Source organism: Hydra vulgaris, chromosome 04 (genome assembly GCF_038396675.1).
Source record: "Hydra vulgaris chromosome 04, alternate assembly HydraT2T_AEP".
NCBI classification, from domain to species: domain Eukaryota; kingdom Metazoa; phylum Cnidaria; class Hydrozoa; order Anthoathecata; family Hydridae; genus Hydra; species Hydra vulgaris.
This window is the reverse complement of record NC_088923.1, coordinates 34,315,001-34,336,740: the sequence shown is the minus strand read 5'-3', so window position 1 is coordinate 34,336,740 and position 21,740 is coordinate 34,315,001. Positions and strand designations below refer to the sequence as shown.

The window sequence follows — 21,740 nt, the reverse complement described above, 5'->3', positions numbered from 1 at the left end:
TTTAAAAAACAAACTAAGGCTTTAATAATTTTTTATAACTCATAAATATATAATTAATAATTTGATGAATACAGATTACTTACATTCGTTTCCATTAATTACAATGAAATCTTTAATAAAACCACACGATAAATCCGAACCATATACTGGGTCTCCATTGTACACGAAGACATTTGTAAATAATTGCGTCTGTGAGTTTACAATTTTAAAAACATTTGTTCCATTTAAATATATTGAATATAAATAAACTCCATTAGTTTCGGTTTGGGATGCTTGTATGCTTGACCATACATTTAATGGTATTGGATTAGTCATAAAAACGTAATCACCATTTCCATTGATTGCAAAAGAAACAAATATAACTCCTGATGTTAAAAACCAAACACCAGGGATTCTTTCCCCATACTGTGTATAACTATTTTTATTAGTCAAATGAACAATATTTGTGTCAACAGTTGGAATAAAACTTGGTTTAAATAAAAAAGAAACTGAAAATGTTGTTTTCAACAATGGAAAGGTTGCAACCAAGTTATTTTTTATCAACACACGTTCATTAATGTACCTAACAACAATACCTGAAATAAGATAAATTTAAAATTAATGAAAATTGAAATTTGAAAAACCAAAGATAATTATTATTTTTTCACTTTTAAAAATATTACACTTTTATAAATGTTACATATAATAATATTTTAATAATGTTACATTTAATAATATTTACGTTAGATTTATATATATAAAAGATATTGTGGGGAGTTTGGCTAATTTGACTAATCTAAATAAAAAAAATTTCATAAAAGTCAAAAATGAATTATAAAAAGACGGTTTTTTATCTATAAAAACTATTTTTTGTGTATTTAGATTTGTAAAAAAAATTTTATAGAGAAGATTTTTTGTTACTACTTTCAATTAAAAGTGAAGTTTAAATGGATGATGTTGGGTAGGAAGCAGATATTAGTTTAGAAAATGGAAATGATATTAGGCAAGTAACTTGTCTAAAAAGTTAATCGTCGCAGAAATAAAAGAGATAGGGTTAGGTGAAATAAAATTAAAAATCAACAAAATGCTAGATATGCTGCTGGGAAGCAGGAAATAATTCAAACCCAAATGAAAAGAGTGTGGTCGGGCAAGTTTAAAACAATCGTCACGAGATGAAATTAATAGTCAACAAACTACTAGATATGCTGCTCGATACGAAAGAATGCATTGAATATCAAGAAGACATACTATTCCTGATAATAATTATGTAGGAGAAATAAATTATATTTGTCAGCATTATGGTGCTGAGAAATTTTCTTATGAAACACATTTTATATGTTACCATAATTAAAAGGTAAATTTGTTGCAACCTTCACCAATTCCAAATGAATTTTTTAAAGAAAATTATACAGATGGAAATGTCAATCTAAGTTTTTAAATATATTAGAAACTATTATGCCTGACTTTCTTTTGCTTTATTTAAAGCTAATGTAGTTCAACCCATAAATCATGGGCCGCCATGTTTTAGATTATGAGGTCAAGTTTTTTATTGTATAGGTAATCTTAGCCAAAATGAAGGTGTTCCCTCGACATACTGTCAAATATACATCTATGACCCATTTGCAGCAGTAAATTTTAGAAAGCAACAACGTGGTAATGATCTTTGCTTAAATGATTTAATTTTTCGATTGCAAACATTTATTAGTGAAGACAACCCATTAGCTCTTGTATTTAACATGGTAAGGTAGAAGATGAAGAAATTCATCGAGCAGTTATAGAAGGTCGCCGAGTGTCAGTTGTAAAAATGTCTTTACTTGAAAGGCAAGATAGACATCGCTGTATTCTCTCATCACATAATGAAGTTGCAGTTGTATTGTACAGTTGTAACTGCAAGTTCTTTAGCTTTATTTTATTTTTTCTTCAAGGAGAGTTGGAGCAAAAACTAAGTATAAATTATATGTTTAGTATAATTAAATAAATGAAGCATTTATAACTGCACCTCAAAAGTCAAAGGTCGGTTGTCACATTTTAGAAATTGTTCAGGAGAGAGGATTTAGGAAAATAATTAGTCTATATTAGCTTATTCTTAATGGCTAATATTATGTAATTTTTTTCGTGTTTTATTTAATTTGTCTTAAGATACATGAAATATAATTTTGAAAAAAAAAAATAATAAAAAGTTGAATAAAAAAGCGAAAAGTCAATTATGGACAACAAAAGTTTTTCCTTTGAACATTGTGGCGACACCAGACCTTTTATATTGACCTTATTTTGTTTCACATTGTCGCAGTACAACAGTCTTTCTACTTGTAGATACTTGTAGATACTGAAAAAAATAAAAAGGTCTCATACGAAACTCATTTTCACAAAAAACTGGAAAACTAACCTTTATCTTCTGAGGTACAGATATTGAAATTTAAAATTTATTTTAGTTTTTAGTTTTGGTTTAGTTTATAGTTATTTTAAATTAGTTTAAGCTTTAGTTATTTTTTTCTTAATTTAGTCAACTTTATGGAGGAATTTAGGGGAATAAGCATTGATTAGGTAAATGATAATTATATATTTATTTATATGTGAATATTAATTTACCGATTATTCTGAGGTGTATTTTTTTGTCATTAGTATATGGTAAAAGCATAACTGGTTGGGCTGTTTTATATTTTATATATTTTGTATAAAGATATATGTGCAATAGGTAATAGAATTATTTAATAAATATGACATTTTTTAACTGTTCGCCTTTTACTTATATTTTTTTTTAAATGAAATTTTACATGTTTAACTCTTATTAATTTACTCTCATTTTAAAAAAAAATTATTTCTAGTCTCGTCTTCTGTTATCTGTGAAAACGGTGAGGTTAAGCTTTATATTTTGATAACATAAAATTGAAAATATTTATGATTTTAATATATTCTTCTATTTGTAATTTTAGAGTCCTTAACATTTGGGAGCTTTTGTGATTTTAGATTCGTCAATATTTGAGCTCTACAAAAATTATCGCTTCCAGGGCCTCTCTCGGAGAGGTCTTTTAATAAGTGGTGTATAATTGTGGTATGAATGAGCCCTCCTTCGAATGGAAGGCTTAACCGGGATGTTGGGAGACACCAAAGAAAAAACTGCGTCTAAAAGGTTGTAAATGTGTTATATCAGTAAAGATATTTAGAACTTTGTTGCTGCTTTTTCTTCGGTGATTTTTTTTTATTTTTATTCTTTTTTGATTTTGTAATTTTTTTTGTTTAATATTCTTTAATAATATATTTTTGTATATTCAAATTATTTTAGTCTTTTTTAATTGAAATTTTATTTGTTTTTTTACCAATTCAACTTAAATATAGTTAAATTGATTCAGTATTTATTTATCATAATTAATTTACTGAACTCACTTCTTTTAAAAGTTACTAGAAGCCAAGACAATATATTTAGCTATATGATGCAATTTATTTATATCTTAATTTGATTTTTTATCTGTATTGTTTATAGTTTGGCTCCTTGAAGCATATACTATTTTGCTTTTTAATTAAAATACTTGAAATATATTGTGATGTTTTTTAAATTAAACTAAAGTTTACCAAAAGCCGACATGAAATAACGTCTTTAAGTAACACCAACAAGCTTCATTATGACAGCAACTGATGTATGACAACAGGTGACCGAAAGCAGGTAAATTGTTTTTCAGTTATTTTTTCTTATCTTTTATGTGAACTTATCTGTTACAGTTTTTATTTTAGGTTTTTCATAAGATGCATTAATACAATATAAAAGATCAAAGTTTACATATTCTTTTGAGTTTGGTATACACATGTTTGATTGTAAATTAAATTTGTTTTGTTTGAAACGTATTTGTACTCAATTGCTAAGTTATTTATAATAAACTAAAAATAAACTTGTTCAGTTGTGTGCATTTAAGATTTTTTTAAAAGGAAAATGATTAAAGGGGATACCAAAAAATAATAACTCCTGTTCAATATAAGTTAGCTTCTTATTAATCTTAATGATTAGTTAAGGTTCATGTTATAAAAAATATAAAAAGATTTAGCTTTTATTTTTCGTCAATTTAAAGCATGATGAAGTGTTATTGTTTTGCGTCAATAACTAAAAACGTATTATGCTGAACCTAAAAATGTCGAGGAAAATAGTTCTGCCTTACATTAAAATGATCTATATCAGTTGTAAATAACTCAAGTAATGTTAAATAATTCGTAAATTATTACATACTTTCATGTTAATTTTACAGATGGTTTTATTTTTTTCAATTCAAAGGCGTTGTTCTAAAAGGATATTTGTTAAGTTTTTTTTTTAAAGGTTTACAACAAAATTTTGGAAAACAGCCACTATAAATTAAATATGTAACACACCGACCATAACCCGTATTACGGGTTGCTTTCTGCTAGTAAAAATAATTGGTATAACGATAAAAATAATTATAGTAATAATAAAAGTTACCCCTTAACACCAGGTGAAAGTAATGTGAAATGTTATTTTTGTCCTTTTTTTTAACTATTATATTCTATAAAGTTAAGATTTTCGTTGTTTGATCTTAAAATTATTTATCATATTGGCCTCTATTATATCATTCAGTAAGTTGTTCCATAAATTTACAATAAATTTCTGCAAAAAAAAACTTATCAGTTTGAACTTGCATTTTTGTAACTGTGGGCTTTCTTTTAATGTGTTTTAATGTTGATAAGTAAGAGGTCGTCCATAAAATACGTCACGTTCCAAACAGGAGGGTAAGGATTAGTGGTTTGTGATAAATTGTTCAGGACATGTTACTAAAGAACTGCGATGTTGTGATGTATAGGGAAAGAGGAGTGAGAGGTCAAAAACGGTCAAAAATTGTTTGACGTAACCCAACTTATGTTATTACGATCATAATTATTTTTATAATTTTGAATAAGACCTCCATGTAGTCTTTGTTCTTTTAGTGTTGTTAATTTCATAAAATCTAACCTTACTTTATAAAATAAAGTGTTAGTTCAGTTGTCTTTGTTTGGAATTTTTCAATTTTGTGTATGTTTTGTTGTTATTAGGTAACCAAAAAAGTTCGTGCGGTTTTTGGTAATTGAATTGTTTTTAGCATTTTATACAACACCCACATCGCACAAGGCAAGTAGCTTTGTTGCGTAATAGAACGCGTGTGTCACGCGCAGTTGCTGCATATATAGTGTAGGCTTGTAACGAGCTTACAGGAAAAGTTTTGTGTAAAGAAAGGATGGCAACCCAACCAACGATTATTCGATCTTGCTTACTTTACGAGTTCAAACTTGGAAGGAATGCAACACAAGCGGCCAAAAACATCTGCACAGCATTTGGAGAAGGTACAGTAAGTGAATGCACAGCACAGAAGTGGTTTCAGCGATTCTCTTCGGGAGATGAGTCCATCGAAGACCTGCCGCATTCTGGACGCCCATTGTTGGTTGATGAGGATGAACTGAAGGACGCTGTCGAGTCTGACTCCAGCCAAACTTGCCAAGAACTTGCAGTGAGGTTTGCTGTGAGTGTTGAAACCATCCGCCTGCATCTGCATGCGATTGGGAAAGCGTGGAAGCTGAGTCGGTGGGTTCCGCACAAATTGTCGATCGCCAACAAGAAGCAACGGCTTACGATCTGCACATCACTCTTATCACGCCACAATGTTGAGCCTTTTCTTGATCGTTTATTGACATGCGACAAAAAATGGATTGTGTACAACAATACCAAGCGTTGCTACCATTGGTTGTCCCCCGATGACCCCATCCCAAAAACACCCAAGCCCAATCTCCACGAGCGGAAGGTTTTGCTCTGCATTTGGTGGACTACAGCTGGTGTGGTGCATTACGAGCTGCTCCCAACAGGCCAAACTATTACTGGACTGGTCTACTCAGCACAGCTGCAACGAGTTCACGACCTGTTGCTTGTAAAGCAGCCTGCACTGGTGCACAGGAGAGGAGTTCTGCTTCTCCACGACAACGCGAGACCGCACACCGCTCGCGTGACTCAGGACAAGCTCCAAAGCCTTGGTTGGGAGAGTTTGCCACATCCACCATACTCGCCAGACCTCTCCCCTACTGATTTCCATTTTTTCCTTTCCCTAGGAAATCATTTAAAAGGACAGCAGTTCCGAGACCAGGACGCGGTTGAAATGGAGTTGAAAGCTTTTATAGACTCAAAGGACCGAGAATTTTTTAGAAGCGGAATAAATAAGCTTGTTTTACGTTGGGAAAAGGTTTTAGATGCTAATGGTGACTCTTTTGATAAATAAATGTACTTACTTTTGTCGTTTTGTGTGTTTTTATTATATACGGAAAAACCGCACGAACTTTTTTGGTTACCTGATAACAATTTGGTTACCTGATATTATGGAGATCATGCCTGAACTGCTAGTTTATCATGTGGTCGTACAAATTTTTATTAACTTTTAAGTTTTTAACTGTTCTTTTTATGATACTGAAAATTGTGTTTACTCGTAAAAGAGTTAACTTGTGAGGATCATTTTCAATCCAATTGAGCCATAGTATCCAAGTTGCGTTAGGTTTCGTTGATAGTTAACATAAAAATATAATTGCAACCAATATAAGACATCATAAATGAGGTATTTAGATTTCTTTTCTATTTGCAAAACCTTTTATTTTTCATACTCAAATTTTGTTAGCCAAATAGATGACCACGAGTTTGTATCATTTATATCATTTTGAAGTGTTATTGGATTATTTAATAATCATTAGGATTTTTCCTAATGATTATTAAATATGTGTATGACAGTAAAATAATGTTTATTATTTTACTGTCATAAACAATAAGTTTGATAGGATTTTTTTGATCTTGATCTGACAGTAATAAAAATAAAAAATTTATCTTTGATATTTTTCTGTAGTGATCCATTGATTTTCATCAAAAAAATATTTTGACTATTTTTCGAATCTTTTTTATCAACGGACCAATAATTGCACCCCTAATAATCGGATCAAGGTTCGTTTCGGATATATCTCTGTTGTGTAAATTTTATGTTGTATTCAGCTTAATTAATGCGAAATATACGGTTCTTATGCTTTATTATAAAAAATAAATCTGAGCTGGAAGTTTGTTTTCCTTTTACAGATATAAAAAAGATCTTGTATCACTTTATTGCTCAATCTACACACTATTCCTGGAATTTCATGTCTGGATAGTTTCTGCTTCAATAACTTTTTCAGTGAGTTTAACACTATTACGTGGCCGAGCATTCTGCTACATAGCTCCAATAATCATCTGCATTGTACATTTGTTCATTAAACCAATGGTTCGGCCATCTGAAAAAGATGAATCTACAAACGTGGAGTAGTTAGCCTCCTCTCACTAGTAGAAGATTAAATGACAAAAGAGCTAGTATTTCTCATAAAATCTACCTTGCGTTATTTAAATTAGATTTTTTTCTAAAGCTTTATTTTAGGAAATACTCCAGATTCTTCAAAAAAGCGGAATTTTCTAGTTAAGTGAAATTTCAAACCATTAATTCTTCAACACCAGCACTTAATATTATAGGTGACTAAAACGTTTACTATTAAAGTACAGTGACCAACTTTTTAAACATATTGTTTTCCTTATTTTTTCTTTAGGTTACTAGATTGTGAAAGTGTCTGAATGTCGATCCCATTTTGAAATAACTATTGACAAAGAGTTGCTACTTTGCTGAGTGACAACTTTAAAGGGAAAACTTGTTTGGTTACAGTTTTGATTTTTCTGTATTTCTTTTTGGTACTTGTGCTCTGTTCTTCTGAATCTTCTGACTCCTAATGTTGTTGTTGTTGCTTGTATGTATATATATATATATATATATATATATATATATATATATATATATATATATATATATATATATATATATATATATATATACATAAATATATATAAATATATATATATATATATATATATATATATATATATATATATATATATATATATATATATATATATATATATATATACAAACATATATATATATATATATATATATATATATATATATATATATATATATATATATATATATATATATATATATATATATATATATATATATATATATATATATATATATATATATATATAAATATATATATATATATATATATTTATATATATATAAATATATATATATATATATTATAAATATATATATATTAAATATTTGTTTAATTACTGCCATAATAACTTTTGGCATTCAAATTGAGTTGTTGCAATGTAAATATTATTGCATTCATTTTCTAGTACGTTAAACAATTGGGTTTTTATGTTGGACATTTATTTCTTACTTTTTCATCCATTTCATTTCATAACAACTTACTAGGGTCAAGGTCTGGGCTTTGGAACGGTCAGTAATATAACAAGTACAAACTTAATTCTTTTTTAAACTCTAAATAACTTTTCATAAAAATGAAGTATGTTTACGGTCATTATTGTGCATCAGAATAAAAATACCGCTGATTTATGGAAGTTCAGAAGGAACCACATTTCTTTGCAAAATGTCTATGTATTGATCTTTCCTCATAATGCCATCAATTTTATGCATATTCACTCCATCCAGAGAAAAACAAATCAAAACTACTACAGAGCCTCCACAATGGTTTATTGTTGGAGCAAGATAATTATTTTTTTCTTAAGCAAATGTTTAAATATAAACTCTTCTTTTATTTCTGAAAACTTTAAATTTTGATTCATCTGTCTAAAGTATTTCTTTCCAATCATCCATTGTACAATTTTTGTCGAGTTTGCCCAAAGAAATCTCATTCGTCAATTACTAATCGGCAAAAATGTTTTTCTGACAATCACATGACCATGCAAACTTGCTTCTTGTGGTCGTAGTATGATTGTACTTACAAACATATTTTTTTTCTTGTCAACGGTTGAAAATTAATATAAAAATACATCATTTGAAAAAATCAAATATTTATGATTTAAATCAAATATTTAAATATTAGCTGACATTTCTCGAGCAGATTACTGCTGATTGCGTTTACTAATGATTTTTGCTTGTTGGTCATTAGTGTTTGTTATGATGCGAGAAAGACCTGGTCGATTTCTGTCATCCAATCTTCCAGTTTCTTCGTGTTGACTTTGTATTGATTGCATTTAATAATAATTTTTGCTTGTTAGTATTAGTGTTTGTTATTATGGGAGAAAGACCTGGTCGATCTCTGTCATCCAATCTTCCAATTTCTTCGTATTGACAAATTGTGTAACTAACCGTTGATTTAGTCAGATTTAAACTTCTCATGAATCTCCTTCTTGAAGCAATGTAAGTATTGCTAATCGTTTTCTATACTTAATGCCTTTAGATTTTTATTGTTTTATAACTTTGAATTTACTCTGACAATATTAAAATAAGAACTATTATATTTCAAAATTAAACTAAAAATATTTAATGCATTATCTTAAAAACCTGCACTTAAAAGCGTTCAAAAACTCGCAAAAAAATAAATAAAACAACTGGATTTAACACAGTAAGCTAAAGAGATAGATTCAAGTGGTAAAATAATAAATTCTGGTTAGTACAGGAACATCTATTTGTTAGTTTAAATTGGTAAGAATCTTTAATAAATCAATTGATTGACTTAAAAAAACTTTATTTATGATTTCTCTTATGTAAATTTTGTTTAAATTGATTTATATTTACATAAATATGAATTCTGTTTGAATAATATACTTTAAAAAACAATCTATTACCCTAACTTCTAGTCATATAATATATATATGTATATAAAAATATATATATATATATATATATATATATATATATACATATATACATATATATATACATATATATAAATATATTTTTATATATATATATATTTATTATGTATATATATATACAATATATACATTACATATATATATATACATATATGTATATAAAAACATATATATATAAATATATATATATATATATATATATATATATATATATATATATATATATATATATAATATATATATAATATATATAATACATATATAATATATAAATATATATATATCTATGTATAATATATATAATACATATATATATATAAATATATAATGAATATATATATATATATATATATATATATATATATATATATATTCATATATATAGATATATAGATGAATGTAATAAATATATATATATATATATATATATATATATATATATATATATATATATATATATATATATATATATATATATATATATATATATATATATATATATATATATATATATATATATATATATATATATATATATAATAGATATAAATATATATATATATATATATATATATATATATATATATATATATATATATATATATATATATATATATATATATATATATATATATATATATATATATATATATATATATATATATATATATATATATATATATATATATATATATATATATATATATATATATATATATATATATATATATATATATATATATATATATATATATATATATATATATATATATATATATATATATATATATATATATATATATATATATATATATATATATATATATATATATATATATATATATATATATATATATATATATATATATATATATATATATATATCTATTATATATATATATATATATATATATATATATATATATATATATATATATATATATATATATATATATATATATATATATATATATATATATATATATATATATATATATATATATATATATATATATATATATATATATATATATATATATATATATATATATATATATATATATATATATATATATATATATATATATATATATATATATATATATATATATATATATATATATATATATATATATATATATATATATATATATATATATATATATATATATATATATATATATATATATATATATATATATATATATATATATATATATATATATATATATATATATATATATATATATATATATATATATATATATATATATATATATATATATATATATATATATATATATATATATATATATATATATATATATATATATATATATATATATATATATATATATATATATATATATATATATATATATATATATATATATATATATATATATATATATATATATATATATATATATATATATATATATATATATATATATATATATATATATATATATATATATATATATATATATATATATATATATATATATATATATATATATATATATATATATATATATATATATATATATATATATATATATATATATATATATATATATATATATTATATATATATATATATATATATATATATATATATATATATATATATATATATATATATATATATATATATATATATATATATATATATATATATATATATATATATATATATATATATATATATATATATATATATATATATATATATATATATATATATATATATATATATATATATATATATATATATATATATATATATATATATATATATATATATATATATATATATATATATATATATATATATATATATATATATATATATATATATATATATATATATATATATATATATATATATATATATATATATATATATATATATATATATATATATATATATATATATATATATATATATATATATATATATATATATATATATATATATATATATATATATATATATATATATATATATATATATATATATATATATATATATATATATATATATATATATATATATATATATATATATATATATATATATATATATATATATATATATATATATATATATATATATATATATATATATATATATATATATATATATATATATATATATATATATATATATATATATATATATATATATATATATATATATATATATATATATATATATATATATATATATATATATATATATATATATATATATATATATATATATATATATATATATATATATATATATATATATATATATATATATATATATATATATATATATATATATATATATATATATATATATATATATATATATATATATATATATATATATATATATATATATATATATATATATATATATATATATATATATATATATATATATATATATATATATATATATATATATATATATATATATATATATATATATATATATATATATATATATATATATATATATATATATATATATATATATATATATATATATATATATATATATATATATATATATATATATATATATATATATATATATATATATATATATATATATATATATATATATATATATATATATATATATATATATATATATATATATATATATATATATATATATATATATATATATATATATATATATATATATATATATATATATATATATATATATATATATATATATATATATATATATATATATATATATATATATATATATATATATATATATATATATATATATATATATATATATATATATATATATATATATATATATATATATATATATATTATATATATATATATATATATATATATATATATATATATATATATATATATATATATATATATATATATATATATATATATATATATATATATATATATATATATATATATATATATATATATATATATATATATATATATATATATATATATATATATATATATATATATATATATATATATATATATATATATATATATATATATATATATATATATATATATATATATATATATATATATATATATATATATATATATATATATATATATATATATATATATATATATATATATATATATATATATATATATATATATATATATATATATATATATATATATATATATATATATATATATATATATATATATATATATATATATATATATATATATATATATATATATATATATATATATATATATATATATATATATATATATATATATATATATATATATATATATATATATATATATATATATATATATATATATATATATATATATATATATATATATATATATATATATATATATATATATATATATATATATATATATATATATATATATATATATATATATATATATATATATATATATATATATATATATATATATATATATATATATATATATATATATATATATATATATATATATATATATATATATATATATATATATATATATATATATATATATATATATATATATATATATATATATATATATATATATATATATATATATATATATATATATATATATATATATATATATATATATATATATATATATATATATATATATATATATATATATATATATATATATATATATATATATATATATATATATATATATATATATATATATATATATATATATATATATATATATATATATATATATATATATATATATATATATATATATATATATATATATATATATATATATATATATATATATATATATATATATATATATATATATATATATATATATATATATATATATATATATATATATATATATATATATATATATATATATATATATATATATATATATATATATATATATATATATATATATATATATATATATATATATATATATATATATATATATATATATATATATATATATATATATATATATATATATATATATATATATATATATATATATATATATATATATATATATATATATATATATATATATATATATATATATATATATATATATATATATATATATATATATATATATATATATATATATATATATATATATATATATATATATATATATATATATATATATATATATATATATATATATATATATATATATATATATATATATATATATATATATATATATATATATATATATATATATATATATATATATATATATATATATATATATATATATATATATATATATATATATATATATATATATATATATATATATATATATATATATATATATATATATATATATATATATATATATATATATATATATATATATATATATATATATATATATATATATATATATATATATATATATATATATATATATATATATATATATATATATATATATATATATATATATATATATATATATATATATATATATATATATATATATATATATATATATATATATATATATATATATATATATATATATATATATATATATATATATATATATATATATATATATATATATATATATATATATATATATATATATATATATATATATATATATATATATATATATATATATATATATATATATATATATATATATATATATATATATATATATATATATATATATATATATATATATATATATATATATATATATATATATATATATATATATATATATATATATATATATATATATATATATATATATATATATATATATATATATATATATATATATATATATATATATATATATATATATATATATATATATATATATATATATATATATATATATATATATATATATATATATATATATATATATATATATATATATATATATATATATATATATATATATATATATATATATATATATATATATATATATATATATATATATATATATATATATATATATATATATATATATATATATATATATATATATATATATATATATATATATATATATATATATATATATATATATATATATATATATATATATATATATATATATATATATATATATATATATATATATATATATATATATATATATATATATATATATATATATATATATATATATATATATATATATATATATATATATATATATATATATATATATATATATATATATATATATATATATATATATATATATATATATATATATATATATATATATATATATATATATATATATATATATATATATATATATATATATATATATATATATATATATATATATATATATATATATATATATATATATATATATATATATATATATATATATATATATATATATATATATATATATATATATATATATATATATATATATATATATATATATATATATATATATATATATATATATATATATATATATATATATATATATATATATATATATATATATATATATATATATATATATATATATATATATATATATATATATATATATATATATATATATATATATATATATATATATATATATATATATATATATATATATATATATATATATATATATATATATATATATATATATATATATATATATATATATATATATATATATATATATATATATATATATATATATATATATATATATATATATATATATATATATATATATATATATATATATATATATATATATATATATATATATATATATATATATATATATATATATATATATATATATATATATATATTATATATATATATATATATATATATATATATATATATATATATATATATATATATATATATATATATATATATATATATATATATATATATATATATATATATATATATATATATATATATATATATATATATATATATATATATATATATATATATATATATATATATATATATATATATATATATATATATATATATATATATATATATATATATATATATATATATATATATATATATATATATATATATATATATATATATATATATATATATATATATATATATATATATATATATATATATATATATATATATATATATATATATATATATATATATATATATATATATATATATATATATATATATATATATATATATATATATATATATATATATATATATATATATATATATATATATATATATATATATATATATATATATATATATATATATATATATATATATATATATATATATATATATATATATATATATATATATATATATATATATATATATATATATATATATATATATATATATATATATATATATATATATATATATATATATATATATATATATATATATATATATATATATATATATATATATATATATATATATATATATATATATATATATATATATATATATATATATATATATATATATATATATATATATATATATATATATATATATATATATATATATATATATATATATATATATATATATATATATATATATATATATATATATATATATATATATATATATATATATATATATATATATATATATATATATATATATATATATATATATATATATATATATATATATATATATATATATATATATATATATATATATATATATATATATATATATATATATATATATATATATATATATATATATATATATATATATATATATATATATATATATATATATATATATATATATATATATATATATATATATATATATATATATATATATATATATATATATATATATATATATATATATATATATATATATATATATATATATATATATATATATATATATATATATATATATATATATATATATATATATATATATATATATATATATATATATATATATATATATATATATATATATATATATATATATATATATATATATATATATATATATATATATATATATATATATATATATATATATATATATATATATATATATATATATATATATATATATATATATATATATATATATATATATATATATATATATATATATATATATATATATATATATATATATATATATATATATATATATATATATATATATATATATATATATATATATATATATATATATATATATATATATATATATATATATATATATATATATATATATATATATATATATATATATATATATATATATATATATATATATATATATATATATATATATATATATATATATATATATATATATATATATATATATATATATATATATATATATATATATATATATATATATATATATATATATATATATATATATATATATATATATATATATATATATATATATATATATATATATATATATATATATATATATATATATATATATATATATATATATATATATATATATATATATATATATATATATATATATATATATATATATATATATATATATATATATATATATATATATATATATATATATATATATATTATATATATATATATATATATATATATATATATATATATATATATATATATATATATATATATATATATATATATATATATATATATATATATATATATATATATATATATATATATATATATATATATATATATATATATATATATATATATATATATATATATATATATATATATATATATATATATATATATATATATATATATATATATATATATATATATATATATATATATATATATATATATATATATATATATATATATATATATATATATATATATATATATATATATATATATATATATATATATATATATATATATATATATATATATATATATATATATATATATATATATATATATATATATATATATATATATATATATATATATATATATATATATATATATATATATATATATATATATATATATATATATATATATATATATATATATATATATATATATATATATATATATATATATATATATATATATATATATATATATATATATATATATATATATATATATATATATATATATATATATATATATATATATATATATATATATATATATATATATATATATATATATATATATATATATATATATATATATATATATATATATATATATATATATATATATATATATATATATATATATATATATATATATATATATATATATATATATATATATATATATATATATATATATATATATATATATATATATATATATATATATATATATATATATATATATATATATATATATATATATATATATATATATATATATATATATATATATATATATATATATATATATATATATATATATATATATATATATATATATATATATATATATATATATATATATATATATATATATATATATATATATATATATATATATATATATATATATATATATATATATATATATATATATATATATATATATATATATATATATATATATATATATATATATATATATATATATATATATATATATATATATATATATATATATATATATATATATATATATATATATATATAATATATATATATATATATATATATATATATATATATATATATATATATATATATATATATATATATATATATATATATATATATATATATATATATATATATATATATATATATATATATATATATATATATATATATATATATATATATATATATATATATATATATATATATATATATATATATATATATATATATATATATATATATATATATATATATATATATATATATATATATATATATATATATATATATATATATATATATATATATATATATATATATATATATATATATATATATATATATATATATATATATATATATATATATATATATATATATATATATATATATATATATATATATATATATATATATATATATATATATATATATATATATATATATATATATATATATATATATATATATATATATATATATATATATATATATATATATATATATATATATATATATATATATATATATATATATATATATATATATATATATATATATATATATATATATATATATATATATATATATATATATATATATATATATATATATATATATATATATATATATATATATATATATATATATATATATATATATATATATATATATATATATATATATATATATATATATATATATATATATATATATATATATATATATATATATATATATATATATATATATATATATATATATATATATATATATATATATATATATATATATATATATATATATATATATATATATATATATATATATATATATATATATATATATATATATATATATATATATATATATATATATATATATATATATATATATATATATATATATATATATATATATATATATATATATATATATATATATATATATATATATATATATATATATATATATATATATATATATATATATATATATATATATATATATATATATATATATATATATATATATATATATATATATATATATATATATATATATATATATATATATATATATATATATATATATATATATATATATATATATATATATATATATATATATATATATATATATATATATATATATATATATATATATATATATATATATATATATATATATATATATATATATATATATATATATATATATATATATATATATATATATATATATATATATATATATATATATATATATATATATATATATATATATATATATATATATATATATATATATATATATATATATATATATTATATATATATATATATATATATATATATATATATATATATATATATATATATATATATATATATATATATATATATATATATATATATATATATATATATATATATATATATATATATATATATATATATATATATATATATATATATATATATATATATATATATATATATATATATATATATATATATATATATATATATATATATATATATATATATATATATATATATATATATATATATATATATATATATATATATATATATATATATATATATATATATATATATATATATATATATATATATATATATATATATATATATATATATATATATATATATATATATATATATATATATATATATATATATATATATATATATATATATATATATATATATATATATATATATATATATATATATATATATATATATATATATATATATATATATATATATATATATATATATATATATATATATATATATATATATATATATATATATATATATATATATATATATATATATATATATATATATATATATATATATATATATATATATATATATATATATATATATATATATATATATATATATATATATATATATATATATATATATATATATATATATATATATATATATATATATATATATATATATATATATATATATATATATATATATATATATATATATATATATATATATATATATATATATATATATATATATATATATATATATATATATATATATATATATATATATATATATATATATATATATATATATATATATATATATATATATATATATATATATATATATATATATATATATATATATATATATATATATATATATATATATATATATATATATATATATATATATATATATATATATATATATATATATATATATATATATATATATATATATATATATATATATATATATATATATATATATATATATATATATATATATATATATATATATATATATATATATATATATATATATATATATATATATATATATATATATATATATATATATATATATATATATATATATATATATATATATATATATATATATATATATATATATATATATATATATATATATATATATATATATATATATATATATATATATATATATATATATATATATATATATATATATATATATATATATATATATATATATATATATATATATATATATATATATATATATATATATATATATATATATATATATATATATATATATATATATATATATATATATATATATATATATATATATATATATATATATATATATATATATATATATATATATATATATATATATATATATATATATATATATATATATATATATATATATATATATATATATATATATATATATATATATATATATATATATATATATATATATATATATATATATATATATATATATATATATATATATATATATATATATATATATATATATATATATATATATATATATATATATATATATATATATATATATATATATATATATATATATATATATATATATATATATATATATATATATATATATATATATATATATATATATATATATATATATATATATATATATATATATATATATATATATATATATATATATATATATATATATATATATATATATATATATATATATATATATATATATATATATATATATATATATATATATATATATATATATATATATATATATATATATATATATATATATATATATATATATATATATATATATATATATATATATATATATATATATATATATATATATATATATATATATATATATATATATATATATATATATATATATATATATATATATATATATATATATATATATATATATATATATATATATATATATATATATATATATATATATATATATATATATATATATATATATATATATAT

The 21,740-nt window shown here is 12.9% G+C and overlaps 1 protein-coding gene across 1 annotated transcript in view; it reads right to left on the bottom strand.

Annotated features, from left to right (window-relative positions):
• Window positions 1-21,740, bottom strand: part of LOC136079778 (uncharacterized) — a 129,361-nt gene that overhangs the window by 63,304 nt on the left and 44,317 nt on the right. The window contains exon 4 of the mRNA XM_065796154.1: window positions 84-575. Coding sequence (XP_065652226.1) covers window positions 84-575 — 492 coding nt within the window. The remainder of the gene's footprint in view (window positions 1-83; window positions 576-21,740) is intronic.